At 36.2% G+C, this 17,054-nt stretch overlaps 1 protein-coding gene across 1 annotated transcript; it reads left to right on the top strand.

The window, feature by feature from the left end:
* The first annotated feature begins 4,544 nt into the window (after positions 1-4,544).
* LOC113774180 (putative nuclease HARBI1) lies at positions 4,545-5,796 on the top strand. Its single transcript, XM_027318746.1, has 2 exons — positions 4,545-5,063; positions 5,134-5,796. Exons 1-2 carry the CDS (start codon positions 4,545-4,547, stop codon positions 5,794-5,796), a joined length of 1,182 nt encoding a protein of 393 aa, XP_027174547.1.
* The last annotated feature ends 11,258 nt before the right edge of the window (positions 5,797-17,054 follow it).

Here is a 17,054-nt window from a genome sequence, read left to right as displayed (position 1 = left end):
CCAAATAATGTTATTTATAAATAGGTAGGTTGGCATACTACAAAGAGACACACAAGGGCGACATGTAGCCTTATACATGGGGTAGTGAGAGAGGGTTCTTGGGAGATAAGAGATAATATACAAGAGTCGGGTTTGGGTTCAAGTTGTATTTTGGTATAGGGTTTTCCTCTCATAATAAAGAACGAATTTTCTCTCCGTGGACGTAGGCTTAGTGATGGAGCTGAATCACGTTAAATATTGTGTGTTGTTTATCTTTTATACTTGTGACTTGTTTGTCATTAAATTGTTGTGTACTGGATATTTCAATAGTTATTTGTTCTGTGTTTGGATCCTAACAAGACATGATAAGAAGGAAGAACGAAGGCAATAAGATATAAATTTCTGAAATTGTATCGTTGATATTTTCACAAAAAGGAATGGTAGCAAGGTTGGTTGAAATTGGATAGCAATCATGCAATTCCATGTCCTCTCACTTAACCTGCAAAAAGGAAGAAAAACTAATAGCAAACAAGTTAGTAAAGTTATAAGAAAAAACCTCATCATGCTCAACTTGTACTAACAAACTATGGCCCTGTTTGGAACGTAGGTTTTTAAGCAAGTTTGTTTGCTACTAGTTTTTTAACAACTTTTGCTACAGGAATCCCAAAAAACTCTACAAAACTTTCTTGGAATGGTCTGAAACTTTTAATGAAACTGCGTCGTTTTGGGCAAAAACTCAAAAACTCAAAAAAAAGTCTGCCCGTCCTCGCGTCTTCGTCAACTCAAAGAGTGCTAGGTTCTTCCTCAGCTCAACGCACAGAAGGCAGGCTTCCTGTTGCTGAATCGCAGGTGAACAAGCTAGATCGTGTCGCTGGTAGGCTGATAAACCCAAACACAAGCTACGGACGAGGTTGTTCTACACTTCTGTACTGGTGTAGCAGTCTCGCTGGTGCCGACCTTGGAGTAGCATTTTCATTTTCATCGGTCGACACTTGCTGAAGTCCGGCAAGAGCCTTGGGTGGCTGATAGTAGTGTCGTCCACCACGGTGAGCTCTGCAACAGCTACCCTTCTCCGGCCGCTACAAAAGCCCTCTACTTTCAGGTGCATAACTGGTAGAACTGAACTCTGAGATTAGCTCGGATGCTTGATTTTTCTTTTTTTTTTTGGAGCGGCAGCTTGCTAAAATGACTGAGCAGTCGCTTGTCCTAGTACATTTCTTTCCATGTGGGTAATTTTTTTTTAATTGGTGGGATTGTTGCTAATTTTTATGGCCTTTGCGGTACATTTGTAATGTTGTGGTCAACTACTTGTGAATAATTTCAGTTGAAGCCAAGAGAACTCTGTGTGTAATTATTTGTAAAAAAATTGCTACTGGTCAGATCTTATACTTAAATTAGATGCTTTTTAATGGAAATTATCTTATGACACGGGATTTAAGTATGAATCATGAAGACAAAAATAGTTCCGGTTTGGCCATGATTTGGTGTTTTTCCTGATTACTTGAGTTTTTTGTAATCTGTTGGATGGACCATCATAATTGACTCTTGTAATGGAAAAAAGGCGAAAGCAAATCTGGTATTTTAGTTAGGAATATGTGTTGGTTTAGAGTGGTTGAATGGCCATTATTTCCCTGTAAGATCATTTTCCAATATTTGGAATTCATTTCTGGTTTAGAGTGGTTGAGGCTTGTGTAAGTCGCACCTCCTAGATGTTGTGTGTATGAAATGGGCATGTTGTGTGTATGGAACTTCCAAGTTTTCGAACTTTGCACTATTTCTTGGTTTTTCTATTGCATTTTGTTCACGGAATTCATACTAGAGGTTGGTCTATTAGACATCATATTATTATTTATTGGCCCTGTAGCATGCAATTAATTTCATCAGGATGAATCTGCTATTGTATATACTGGTACTTTGAGAGTAATTTCCTTTTTGCAGCCTATAAATAGCTTTTAAATTTTCTGGAGTTACTTGAGTATTTGTTGCTTGTTGCCTGTTTAGTTGGTTGCTTTTTCTTGGGCCAGCAATGGTACAAATTTCTGCAGCTTAAACTAGCGAATAAGATGGACTTGCATGACAAAATGAGATTTAATCATGTCAATAAGTTGTTTTTTATCGCCAATATCTGGTCTTAAATGTTTGTTTTCCAGATGAAGATGTCAATATCTGTTTACATATGAGTACAGTTTGTGTTGTTTGACCATTTCTTTTAGCTGTAAAAACACTGGTTCTGGATATTAAGATGCTTTTTTCTTCTATGCACAACCCTATCGGTTCGGTCCAAGCAATGCCAAATGCTAATGTGTCTTCACCGTGATTATATACCATGCCAAATGCTAATGTGTGTGCTGAATTGATTCGTTATATACTATGGCAGTTTGACATGGAATTGACTGGAAATAGCTATCTTGGTTGAATGTGGAATTTTTCGTTTCTTTCTTTAGCTCATTTTTCTGTTTTTTATAGCGCAGTGGTAATTTGGTGCTTATTTCCAACATGACTTATCATAGCCATACATTCTTCTGTCCACAGGTTTATGCCGCCGCGCACTAGATCCATTTCTAGAGGTTTGTTTTGTGGTTTTTTTTTTTCAACTTGCATGTCGGATAGTTAAGAAATGGACTAGCTAATTTTCACTTTCGCTAACAGTAGCAAAACTCTTACTTCCTGATCCTGTTACTACTGTTTGGTCCGAGTGTGGAGAGAACAACTTACAGCTTTGTATCACCAATTACTTCAAGGTATTCTATAACCAGTCTCTTTTGCTTTTCGGATATATAAGAGTTAACTATTTTGTGTGTCCTGAGTTGGGATTGGCTGTCCTAGTTGTTCTTTGCTATTATTTACACGTGATTCACCGGTGTTAATACTCCTATTGCTATATATGCAATAAGAGAATCCATACATAAATATCTGTATAAGATTTCTATTTACTTGCATTGGGGCTATAGATAAATTACTGTTTATTTTTTCTTGGGCTATACATATAAACTACTTGCATTGGATGCTATAGATGCCTTTCAATTTCTGTTTAGCTTAATTGCCAAGTTTCGCTAATCTATTTTCCCTGCATAAAGTGTAAAAAATCAATGGCTGGTAAGGTTGGTTCATCAAGGCAAGGTCGCGCCCAATTTCCAATGGAGCGAGAACTTGAATTTGCGGAGTACTTGGTTGAAATTAAACGGGATAATAGAATGAACAAGGGCAACTTAAAGAGCGAGGTCTTCCCGGCAATTGTTGATAAATTTGCCAAAAAAGGATGCCACTTTGACAAAAATCAAATCAAGGCGAAGTATTATGCATTAAGGCATCTGACACAAGAATACAATCGCATGCGATTGAGGGTGACTGGGGCCGGATGGGATCCCCTCCTCCAGACTGTAACCATGGACGAAAGCAAATGGCAAGCTATTATTAAGGTAGAAAATTAATTTTTTGTATTTCATTACATAAAGTGAAATGGCAAGCTATTATTAAAATGGCAAGCTTATAAAGTGAAAAAACTATTTTTTTAACATCCTCTAATGGTACATTTTTGGTGTTAAATGTGTAGGAGAACCCATCTTTTGAGACTTTCCATAACAAAGATTGCCGTGTCTTCTACATGTTATCGGAGGTGTTTGACAAAATGGATGCCCAAGGCCGATATGCAAGGGACTCAAATCAGCCACCAGTTGACATCAATGATGAGATAAGGGTGAGGCAAAGTCAAGCATTGAACAATATGGGTGGCCAGAGCATGGAGCACGTGGACCTGACTGATGAAATGATCTCTCCTATGGCTCCAACTGGAAAATCAGATGCCAAACATTCAAAAAGCAAAGGCAAAGGGAAAAGGAAGACTCCGGAATCTTCATCCGGCAGGGACACCGACCTCCCGCCTGGTCTAAGTCGCACCTCCTACAATAATGCCATATCTTGGATGGATGCGACATTTGCTTCCGATCGGAACACCTCCCAGACCGTAGATGCCCCAGCACCCCCACCTGCTGCTACTCCAGCTCCTCCTTCTCCGATTTACGTGGATGATGACCCTTTCAGCCCTCTAAAGGCAGATGCAGCCTTAACCAAAATAGAAGGCTTGCCCGAGAAAGTATACATTAAAGCAGCTGTGAAGTTGGCTGATTCCGCTGACCATCGGAAGATGTTTTTGAGTCAAAAGAGTGAAGCTAGGATGCGGTTATATGCAATGACTATTGGGGGGGGCGAAATAGATGATTAAGACCTGCATGTGCCTCGAGGTTCATCACCAGTTGGAAGGCCATAAGTTTGCATGTTTTAATGTAAAATATTTGTATTCGTGGTTGTACGATGCAGGTTTTCCCTGTTGGGAAACGAACTTGCACTGTGGTTGTCTTATTTCATAGTTTGGATAATTTTAAGACGATTTGAGAAACTTTCAGTATTTCGGATATGCATTTTTTAGAAAATTAATAATAAATAGGATTTCTACTTTAATATAAGCGTTGCTTCACTAGTTCACATATTCTTAGCTTTTCAGCCATGAAAGGCCTTATCCTGTACTCTATTTCCCCATGCAGGTGTTTTGTCTATACAGAGGATAAATGGCTAGCGCTCCGCCCAATTTTGGAGTAAATTTAGATGACCCAGAGGATGCAAGGAGAGCCGTAACAGCTGTGTTGATTCTACAGTGGCACTTTCAAACCCATCGAGTTCCAAGGACAAGGCAGCTAGTCCATACGAGTGCTATGACTGGTCAGGGTTGGGTTGAGGACCTACTGGGGGGAAAGTGCATTAGGATGCTTAACAACATGCGCATGGATGTGGCCACATTTATTCAACTATGTCGGATAATGCGAGAAGGTGGATACATTATTGAGGGTCCCTATGATAAAGTGACAGTAGAGGAAAGCGTAGCAATTGGGTTATATGGGTTGAGCCATGATTTGACACAAAGAGTGCTAGGTGAACGATTCCAGCATTCCACTGAGACAATTCATCGACATGTTCGCCGTCTATGCCAGGCCTTAGTCCAATTAGCACCTATTGCACTCCGACATAGGAATACAGATACTACTCATCCTCGGATTCGGAATAATAGACGATTGTATCCTTGGTTTAAGGTACGTGGCCGAATCTTAAAACTCATAAGTTATATTAGATAGATAATTTACATTCAAATGCAATATGTAGGATTGCATTGGCGCTATAGATGGAACACATGTATCGGCAAGCGTGCCAAGAGGGGAACAGGATGCCTTTCGTAACAGAAAAGGCACGCTTTCACAGAATGTTTTAGCTGCATGTGACCACGATATGAGGTTCGTATATGTCAGAGCTGGCTGGGAAGGAAGTGCCCATGATAGCCGCGTCTTATTGGATGCTCTTTCCAATCCGGATGCAGCATTTCCCGTACCACCGGCTGGAAAATATTACGCGGTTGATGCAGCCTACAGACACATGCCAGGATTCATGGCGCCTTTCAAGAGTGGTCCAGGAGGGAGATCACAGACTGCACAGAAAGGATTATTTAATCGCCGTCATTCTTCGGTTCGGAACATAATAGAGAGGACGTTTGGGGTATGGAAAATGAGATTCAAGATTTTGGATGGACCAATGAAAAACTATCCTATTGAGGCACAGAGGAACATTGTAGTGGCATGCTGTGTACTGCACAATTTCATTAGGGAGATGCAGCCATACGACGTCTACTTGACCGATGAAGCGAATATGGAAGGCGCAGATACCGAAGGAGCTCAAATGCAACAATTCCATGTTACTCCAGAAGCAATCCATGATTGGAAGGAATTACGCAATGCAATGGCTGATCACATGTACTTTCATCGAAATGAGTAGTATATGGTTGCCACGCTTGATTTCCACGTAGCCCTAACTAATTTCAATTGTATAATATGACTCTTTTTTAATATTTGGGATGAATATTTGGTACTTTAAAAATTTAAGCCATCTGGTCAAGGTTGGGTTAACGGATTCCTTTTCCACTTGAGTGAATGTAATATTTTCACAACTTGTCCAAATTATTTTGTTATAACAAATTATTTGCATACAGGTGTGAGAATTTATATTACTGTGAAATATAAGAAAAGTTCCATGTGTATTTTTTAAAAAAAAAATTTAGAACAAAATCACCATAAATTCTCACAAAATCTAAGGTCCGGCAAAATTGCTTTAAGGTGACAATTAAAAAATGAAAATAAAAAATTGATCTCAATACGATCCTAAATCACGTCTACAAAAGGGGTTATGGATAAACTTAAAAATCGATCGGGAAGGACGTCCAAAATTTAGACAATATGATTCATTTATTACTACAATCAATCTAGTTCATTCTCCTGATAAGTTCATTGATATAGTCTTCACGGTTGCCAGCATCGCCTAGTGATTTCTCTTCTTCTTCAAGCCACTAAGAGGTGCCATAAGTTTGAATGGCCAGAGAAAATTGTTTGTTACTAGTTAAACTGAGGTCTAACTGTCAGGATCTCATGGGCAAGGTCAAATGCAGCTAATACCATGTTTTTAATAAGCCCGTTCAATGATTGAGTTGTCAATTAATGCAATTCTCTGCTTGTTTACCTTGTCATAGCCTCTCTTGTAAATCAATTCCTTAACACTCTTCAAGTTGGGTATCCATAAGCAACATAAGGCTCAAGTCGGTGTAGCATATTCAGCATTGCCTTGTTAACCTTTAAGAATACACCATTAAATATCTGTCTCAGGTGCAGAAGCTGCAAAATCTTCTTAGTCATTGGATGCATAGCATTGATACCTCGAATGCGAACAATGAAAAGCAACTTGGCTTCCGGGTTGAAAAAAATGTAATCCTAATTTTGATACAGTAAGAGCACAATTTTTGGAAAAAGGAACAAAAAAATGTAGGGAGGAGTTTTTTTTATAAAAAAAAAATTTGTAAAAAAATTGCTACACTTTTTGTAATTTGTAAAAAAAATAAAAAATTGCTACAGTAAAGTTTTTAAAAAACTTTATACAATAGTAAGTTTTTTCTACTACTTCTACAGTGATCTACAGTAAAGTTTTAGACAAACTCCCAAAAAACTCAGGTTCCAAACGGGCCCTATGTTTCCTATCTTTATACACCCCTTTGGCCGAACTAACTAATGCCTTTCTCTCATTACCACTCTCGGTCTCACTCTTTTTCTTTTTGCTCAACTCATACCTAGCTCATATTTCTCATGTAATCTTACTTGATCCTCTTGAACCGGTCTAGGGGTAAGGGGAACAAGAGTAACCTTTCTATCACCATGCATGAAGGAATACTTATTAGCTCGTTCGTTGAAGTGAACAGCTTTATCGAATTGCCAAGGATGACTTAAGATCAAATGGCTTGCTTGCATTGGTACCACGTCACATACCACTTCGACTTCATACTTACCAATGCAGAATAGTACCTGCACTTGCCTATATACTCGTTCATCATCATCATTATTTAGCCATTGGAGTCGATATGACTTAGGGTGCTTGGTAGTTGGACGAGCCAATTTCTCAATCATGAACAAACTCGCCATATTTGTGTAACTTCCACCATCAATTATTAGACCACACAACTTGTCCTTGATATGATAACGAGTGTAGAATAAGTTGTTCCATTGTATATCTTCATCCTTTAAAACTCGGGCTACAAGCACTTTTCTTACAACTAAGACTCCAACGTTCCCTTCAAAAGGCAATTTTTCTTCCGAGTTGTCACTTTCCTCCACTAAAGGTGGCATACCTTCACAATCGTTCTCATTATCCGACACAACTTCTCCATTAGGTAGGATGAGCATGGTCCTTTGGTTGGGATATTGAGATGCTATGTATCCAAATCCTTGACACTTGAAACATTTAGCATCCCTACTTCGAGGTTTTGGAGTGCGTGTGCCAACCTCAACCTCAATTTTAGTTGCGGGTTTAGCTTTCATTGGCCTCGATTTTGGTGGTTCAGAAGGGTCCATATACTTATTTTCTTGTCTTGAAGAAAAATTTCATCAATTTTCAGTTTGATAGTTAGAATTAGGGCGAGTGTTACCCCTCCTCTTGAGGCGCCTTTCCACCTTCACCGCTTTATCCAACAACTCATTCATACCTAGATAGTATTGGAGCTCAACTATTTCTGACCATTTAAAAACCTAGACATTGTAGCTTCTAGATCTTATTGCATGTCGACCCTCATCATAGCCATCTCCATCTTCTTGCAATAATCTTCCACGGACATATTGCCTTGAGTAAGAGTTTGTAACCTATTATGCAAGTCTCGATGATAATAGTTAGGCACAATCTCTTTCGCATCAATTCTCGCAACTCCTCTCAAGTCTTCCCACCTTGCTCACGATTCCTTCTACGACTAAGGTATAGTTGATCCTACCATACCGATGTATAGTCAATGAACTCCACGGCTGCAAGTTTTACTTTTTGCTCATCCGTGTAACTATTGCATTCAAATATCATCTCAATCTTCCTCTTCCATTCCAAATAAGCTTCAGGGTCAGATTTTCTTTGGAAAGATGGAATTTTCAGCTTGATACCCTTGATTTCATCATCACTTCTATTATTGATGTTTCGGACAGCCCTTGTTCGACCTTCATCCTCCTCATATTCGTCATTAGAAGCTCCATTTTCTACTCTATTACTCCTTCCTTGGCTTGTTCCACTTCGGTTTTAGAAATTTTCAAGACAATCCATCCATTCATGTAAGGAGTCAAATTCCAATCTCATCTTACGTTGGAATTCACTCATCATACCCTCCATGGCAAGTTTAGAGTCAGCAATGCATGATTCCTCTCCATTTGACATGTTAAGGTAACCTATAAAAAGAGTAAGCAAGAAACAAGTGTATGTTGCCTCACACACTCCCTTACGTGTTTGCACTCAACACTCCAATGAACTCACAATCAAGCTCTAATGGATGTTACTTGCTTGCCTTGAATAAATTAGAGCTATGCTTGAGATGAAACTCCACTTATCAAGTAATATGCACTTGCTTGTAGCACGGACAGATTTAACAAGCAAAAGCAAGGATTAAACACAAACAAAGGTGCTGGAAATTTACAGAAATTAGACCTCAAGAATGCTGGAAAAACGGTACATAACAAAGCTGGAAATTTGTAAATTTATTGGTGCAAAGATGAACCCTAACAAGACTAAAGAAACTCTAGACGATTATAGGCAAAAATCAAACAGGTTTGGTGTTGAATTTTGGCAGATTTTGGACCAAGAATTGGACACACTTGGACACTTTAATTATTGCTGGAAATCTACCCTACAAAACCAAATTTGACTTGGACAAAATTACAAAAAAATCTAGAAAGTAATGGACTTGGACAAGACAACTAGAATTAAGAAACTCTTGACTCTTATAGTCCAAGACCGATTTGGACTTGTTTTTGACTACTAAAACTTGAATATAAACTGAAAAAATAACTCAAGATAGAACTATACAATGCTGGACAATTTAGTTTATTCAGTTGGAATAAGGAACAAGTTGGCAAAATTTCTGGATCCTAGAAATAGGCACTCTACCTGATTGTAGCTTGGCTGGAAATTGGAATCTAATCTGGATGGTTCTTGGATTCAAATATAGGAAACGAGATGCTATTTAGGTAGTTTCCTAAGTGTATGTTCAGATTTTATAGCTGGAAAAAGTAAACCAAAACCAATAAAGATTCTTTGTCCAACTTTTGGAAACAAGAGTCCAAGTTGATTTCAGTTGCCAATTCCAATTTGGCTTCTTGTTTCTAAACTCAATGCTAATGATCTGATTAAGACTTGTTCTTTTTTTTTTCCCACGGATCAAATTCAGAATTTTGTCTCTCTTTTTTTTCACTTCAGTTCACCCAATCAAGAAACAAAGGCAGCCTCTATTCATAAACTCAAAAATATGAACTAGGATTTCCAAGTACTTCAAGATTTGGAAACTTTGGTTCAAGATTTTCAAGAAACCCTATTATGCAACCCAAGAACTTCAAGATTTTCAAGAATTTGTTCAAGAAACTTCAAGAAATTCAATACTTTTGCCCAGAAATTTCAAGAACTATAAAGCTTTTCAAGAAATCAAGGAAAACAGCCACGGACTTGCAACAAGGACAAGGGCAGCCACGGATTCTCACAATAAACTCAAGGAACAGAATTGTTTTTTTGTTTTTTGGACGCTAAGTGACACAAGACTTGAAGAACAAGACAACAGGACACAAAATCAAGACTCAAACACAATTTGGACCAAGGAACAACAATGGACAGCAATGAACAAATGTGGACAGCTATGGAGGCTCAAGAAACCCTAGCGTTTCAACAAGGACAATTTCAGACTGGTTTGCTAACGCACAAAACAAGAATCAACAAAGAGAAAATACACAAAACAAGACACAATTGATGAAGGAAAACACCAAGATAAGTCACGAATTGGACTGCACAATTTGGACAGCAAGGTTGAGACAAATGAAATCCTAGAAACTAAACAAAACAAAAAAGGATATAGCGATGATACCTTTAACCTAGCTCTTGATATCAACTGATACGATTCTCGATATGCCAAGATGAATCAAGAGCGTGAACCACAAGCTTGGACCTAGATTAAGGATCAACATTTGGGGTTGGATGTTTATGATCGATTTTGGACTGCTCAAGAAAGAACAAAATGGTAGAACAACGCCACAATCAAGGTGAATACTTGATTGATAAGTTGACGAATCACCTTAGGCCTATTCTAAGATGTTCACTGGCAGCTTTCATAAGCTAAAAGAAGCTCTCTCACACAAGGAAGAATTTTTGGAAAATTTTTCAAATTTATTCAACATATGACAAACATAAAACTAAGGCTTTTTATAGTCTTTACAAGACTCAATACTCCTAACCATACTAGAACTCATTTAACTAATCCTTAACTACCTACAAGTAACTAATCCTTACAATGGTCAACATGACCTTAACCTTTTATTCTTCTAAAAGTAACGACTCAACTTAATATGAAACCAACTAACATTACTCGAACCAACCTCAACCAATTGGCCGGAAAATTGGATAGCATAAACGACTACTACAATTAATAATTCAATCATCCACTAAAACACAACTTGATGACCATTCTTGATGCAAACGACTTTGACAAGCTTCAAAGCTAACAAGATTCTGTATCAGTTCTTGCTTTCAGAGGCCATTTTTATATGACACCTACTCCCTTAACTGGATTCGACTTTACAGCAGGTGTTGGCTCCTTTTCTATTAGGCCACATAGGTCATTTGGGATGAATAATGAGTTCGGTGAAAACCTTAATAGTATCTATGATTTCTTAGGATCCTCGATGGGTTTTTTCACTAGTTTTTCAGACAAACTCAGACACCGCTTCTCATCAAGGCCCTTCCACCACATCTATAAATCTTTCCTATTAGAGATGCGGTTAGACTCCTGTGGTGGACCCCTCCGACGATGATAAGGATAAACAAATGCCTGAGACACTATATAGGAGGTCTGAATGGCTACAGCTGCAACACGATTTGCCACACTAGAGAGTGCATTGGAGATGCGATTGTTTTATTACCACACGCAATAGGGGCAAGGGGCACGATGGATGATTATGATTTGTACCGTTCATCTGTGATTTGTAGCTTTAAACAATGACAATATTTTTTACTTTGCTATATTAGACATTTACAGTTGATGCTATATTATTTATGGTACGTTAAATTATGGGTTAATTCCACTTGTCCCCTCAAACTATATGTGAAATCTCACTTCAGTACCTAAACTTTAAAATGGGACACTTAAGTCCCTAAACTACAAGATCCATCCCAATTAAGTAAAATCGTTGATGAACCGTTAGTGTTCTTAGGGCATGAGAAATACGCACCTGTAGTGCGGTTTTGTTAGTGTTGAAAATCAAAATAACGAGGATATAAATGTAATTTCACCCTAAACATTTAACAAACAAATAAAAAAATGATTCATCATTGTTTATTTCATTTGGAACCCAAGCTGTCACTCTAGCCCTTTCCCCCCGGTCAAAACACAAATTTAATGAATCCTCCCTCCTACTCTTGTTTTCTTAAATTATTGTTTAATGCAATTAAACAATCAAAACCCATATTAGCGAATCAGTTAGAGGCAGTCACAGTTTCCATTTGCATTTCCATGTTCCTCTTAATTTTGATGTTGCCATCACCTTCCTCATCTGTCAATTTTCATTCTTCTTCTTTTTTATACCATTAATCACTATAATATTCAAATCAACAACAAAAGCAATTCTCCACTAAACCAAAAAAAATTCCATTAATTAATCAAATCCTGACGCAACCCCTTCAGTGAATCTATCTATTTGTTACATAAAAAATTACAACCACTCTGTCCATCAGCCCCCTTACCACTTCCCCCCAAGCTAGCTTCCTCTCTATTTCTATTTGTCTCCTAAAACTTAAGCATCTTTTCAAGAACTAGTGCAATAGAAAAAAGACCAAATTTTTCCTCATCCATTTTTTTTTGTTATACCAAAATTCTTTCTTATCCAATAAATCTTGAAGCGGTTGGAGAAACTTATGCACATCGTACGGTGACTCAAATGAAGGGCAAAAAGCATTAGGGGTGGGCAAAATTATCCGCTAACCCGAAAACCCGTCATATCCGATCCGATCCGATCCGAAAATTAGGATATTCGATTTTTATTATTTGATCGGGTCAAAAAAGGGTCGGGTACCCGCTAAGATGCTTGGCGGGTTAGGGTCACATAATTAAAAACTCGCGAGTACCCAATCCGCCCCGCATATATATATTTTTTTATTTTTATTTTTATTTTTATACACACACTATAAAATAATAAGAACTAAATAAGTAATTTTATTAAACAAATTGCATTACAAATATGAGCGACTATATTTATTTACAAGATTCATTTGTAGAGGCCATGATCTTATATTTTATAGAAAAAAGTTTAATTAATGTGGAACATATATATTAAAAATTGTGCTACTTATTTCAAACTTTTATTGATTTTGAATTCTTTTAATTTTTTTCCTTTATCTTATATTTTCTTCAAATGCTTGTTTCTTGGTAGGAAATCTTTTTTTAGAAAAAAAATATTTCTTAAATCTTAGATGAATGTGTAAAATATAAAATTAAATTGGTATAAATCATTTTTTTTAAAAATTAAATGATAAATGGGGCGGGGGCGGGTACCCATTGACCCGACCCTATCTCAGTAGGTACCCGATTATAGGGTACTCGCTGGTATGCGGGGCAGGTAAGGGTCAAAAAATGGCTGACCCGCAAGGTACGGGTCGGGTCAGCCAAATGGTGAATGGGACGGGTACCCGACCCGCGCCCACCCCTAAAAAGCATGTGACCAACTTAAGAAATGCTATCGGCGTTTGCGCTACCATTGCCGTCGACGTTGCTGCCCAAGAAGATCGTCAAAAATTAGAAGCTAACCCGCCTCCCTTAGTCTTCCTTGTTCTGTTCCCCTATATATTTCTTGCTAAAAATCTGAAGAATAGGCCCAGGCGAACCTTCATAACCCTTAATAGCTGCTGATTGTTGTAGTAAGAAAAAGTGAAATCTGGTTTTATTTGATGGTGTCAGATCAAAATCTGAGAAAATGGACTCGGATTTGCATTTTTTTCTTCGTTCTTCCCCTGAAGATTCAACAACTTAGTTTCTACATGTACAAGGCATGTGGAATGCACTTCTAGGACTTGGATCAGTTAAATAAATGACTCAAATCAAATGTGATGGTTAGATGGAAGGAAACACTTTTCTAATTTATTCTCCTTAATTTCCTTACTTTTTATATTTTTGTGAAATTCCCTCAATGACCTCAGTTAACGGTGCGTGTTTCTCACACTTTAAGAACACTAACGATGTTCAAGATTCTGTTAATGAATTTATTAAACTGAGACGGAGCTTGTAGTTTAGGGATTTAAGTGTCCGATTTTAAAGTTTAGGTAATGAAGTGGGATTTCGCGTATAGTTTAAGGGGACAAAATGGAAAAGTATTCATAAAATTAAAAAACTTTCATAATTAGGATGCAGCGTCATTAATTTAAATCAATTTTTGTATTTGAATTTGGAATCTCAACCTTGCTTTTACCCATTCATCGGTATTTGATCACCGAATGATGGCGAAAACAAATTAGCATGTTTTTAACGTAATTTTTGCTTAAAAGCATAACACATTCTAAGATCATTTTTGAGTTTAGCATTAATTAATTAGGATGTAGGGTTTATAAATTAGGGTTCAAAATTTACGAATTAGGGTTTAGGGTTTCGTTAAAAAAAAATTTAAAAATTTTGGGTCATCATCACATGCACTATTGCATGCGGCGAAGCATCTTAATAAAAAAAGTCCAGTTGCGGAACAGAAAAAGAAAAAGAAGAAAAATTTTATTACCGATAATTTCAAATGTGGTGACCCTTCTACCATCACGAATCCTGAAACAACACCACTTCTCCGACTTTTTCTCTTATTAACATTATTTATAGAAATTCGCCCCTACTCCAGGAAGCCTTACTATAGTCTAATTTAGAAAATTTTAGGAGTTGGGAAAGTATATGATGCATATCTTTTCCACTACTATAGAAAAAAGATATGAAATGATGAAAAATCATCTAGAAGAAAAATTTCTCAAAGCACAAGTTTATACATGTTATATGAACCAATTGTAATTACTAATACCACTTCTTCAAAGTTTTGATTATAATGCAAGCATGCCTATTATATGACTTGTGTTAGTAGTTTAATAGCATGATATCATTAAAATTTCTACTGCTAAAACAAAGCGAGTCAATCACTCATATTGATTACCAGGAAGAAACCGCATTAAAAAATTGTGGATAAATTTTTTTTGAAGTAAACTATTCCAATTCTCTCATCCATGGATTCATCTAAATCATTTAGCTTCACACCTATTACTAATATTTAAAATTGTAACTATACAAAATCAATTAAAACTCTCTATGTAGTGGGTTTTGTTAAAGTGTTTCCCAATTAGGAGGCATCGACCCTAACCAATTTAAGTTAGTGAGTTAACCCTACTAATTTTGCCCAACTTCATTTTTATTTTTCTTTTATTTCTATATGCTTCATTTAGTTTTTAGAAAGTCCAATCATGAGATTGAGTTTACGAAAAATAAGTATACACAAGGCTTGCAGTCTCCTCATTCCTCCTTCTTTATAAAGTTTGGAGTCTCTCATTGAACCAAAACAAAAATATGAATATGTGTGAACCAAATAAAGGTACTTGAGAGTACCTTCTAAGTATATTCTTGAATTATTAAATAGTTGAAACTGAAAATTCTATTCACAAGTTGGCAGTAGGGGTTATAAAAGAATACATTTCTTCTTGCTTCTTATTTTCCTAGACTATCTTTTGTTCATTTTTTTTAATCCTCTAACCTCCCATCCCTTCATATATTCTTCCCATCCCCAATTGTTAAGTATAAGATTTGAACCTTAAACTTGACAAGGGGAAGACTCTAAAACCCCTTCCCCAACCATTGGGCTATTTTTTGTTCATTGAATTAGCCATTACATCAGTAAACATCATTGAGATTATAGTGAACAATAGGCTGTAGTTTCTTTTCATTTACTACATGGGCAACATTCAAAAATTGCATTGATAGATATGCTATAAATATTCTGAAATTGTTTCAATAGATACGCTATAATTACTTAGGCAATATGCTAAAGACAATGCCCTCTCTAATCCTATTTAAATTTCAATGTGTTTGTATCTATCGAGTTTGTATTTACCAAATAATTATTAATTTTTTTGACAACTCCCATACACAAAGAAGGAGTGTCAGCCCTATGATTTTATTATGAAAAATAATAAATTATTGAAGGAGGAGGACATTGACCTAAGATCCTGCACATGATAAAGATTGAATAAGTGAACATAAGGCATGCTAATATTATCTAAATGAACGAGTGCCTTAAGCTGAGAAGGAAACTTTGTATTTGATGAAAAATAAACTCTCCCTTAAAGGGAGGAGATGCTACTAAATAATTATTCCTTATCAAGAACGACATTTTCATGTGTAGATCGTTATTTTCAATCTCTACAGTTTGAGTTCACTATTTTTTGACTTCCATAAGCTTAAATTATTGATGATTGAACAAAAATTGTCCTTTTCCTTTAAAACCAATGGGTGGTGATACTCGATTAGAAATAAATTTTCTTTTTGCATGAAAGAAATAAGATTAAGTTCAATTGTTATGTATTCTAACAATTATTCTATTGTCTAACATTTTTTTGTTGTTCTACATTGGATTTGAAAACAATGTTTGTTCAGAATTTACTATTTCATTTTCTAGTTTTTTTGGAGAGAAAATTGTACCTTGCAGTTGGAAACATAGCTTACGCGTGTCTTGAATCAAAACACTTTAAGGATTTAAATAATATGTTAAGGCTCAACATATAAAAAGGGAAATCTCAATTGAAGCAATCATTACTTATATGTCCTCAAAAAATCTATAGTTCAATTCACAATACTTTTAAAAGTTTTGAGACTAATCAAGCCACAACTATATAAAAGATAATTTACAAGGAAAAAAACTACAAGAAAAGAAAATAGATCATCTAGATGAGTTGAAAATTTTTAATTTAGAAACTTTCTTAGATAATAATATCTGAAAGTTTTAGGTTTGATGCTCAAAAAAAAAAAAGGACATCTTAATAGAAGTAGTGAAGGCTTCCTCTAGTCCAATTTAGAAAAGTATATGATGTTTATCTTTTTCACTACTATAGAAAAAAGATATGAAAGGATGAAAAGGAAAAAGATCATCTAGAGGAAAAAATTATCTCAAACTACAGGTTTAAATATGTTATGCGAATCAATACTAATTACTAAAACCACTTTTTCAAAACCTAGGTTATAATGCAAGCACAGCTAATTATGGGACCTATGTTGATAGTTTAATAACATGATATCATTCAATTTTTTACTGCCAAAATAGAGTGGGTCAACCACTATTTGTGATTATTAGGAAAAACCGTATTTAAAAAAGTCATGGATAAAAGTTTTTATTGAAGGAATTTGAAGTGAACCATTCCAATTCTCTCATTAATAATTCATCCAAATCATTCAGCTTCATACCTATTAGTAATATATA

Source organism: Coffea eugenioides, chromosome 6 (assembly GCF_003713205.1).
Source record: "Coffea eugenioides isolate CCC68of chromosome 6, Ceug_1.0, whole genome shotgun sequence".
NCBI lineage: Eukaryota > Viridiplantae > Streptophyta > Magnoliopsida > Gentianales > Rubiaceae > Coffea > Coffea eugenioides.
This window is presented reverse-complemented; position numbering and strand designations above follow the sequence as displayed.

Bases quoted from the DNA above. Each gene is read 5' to 3' on its own strand.
- LOC113774180 (XM_027318746.1), top strand. From the start codon at position 4,545: ATGGCTAGCGCTCCGCCCAATTTTGGAGTAAATTTAGATGACCCAGAG. The intron at 5,064-5,133 runs GTACGTGGCCGA...TGCAATATGTAG, and splicing joins GATTGTATCCTTGGTTTAAG to GATTGCATTGGCGCTATAGA.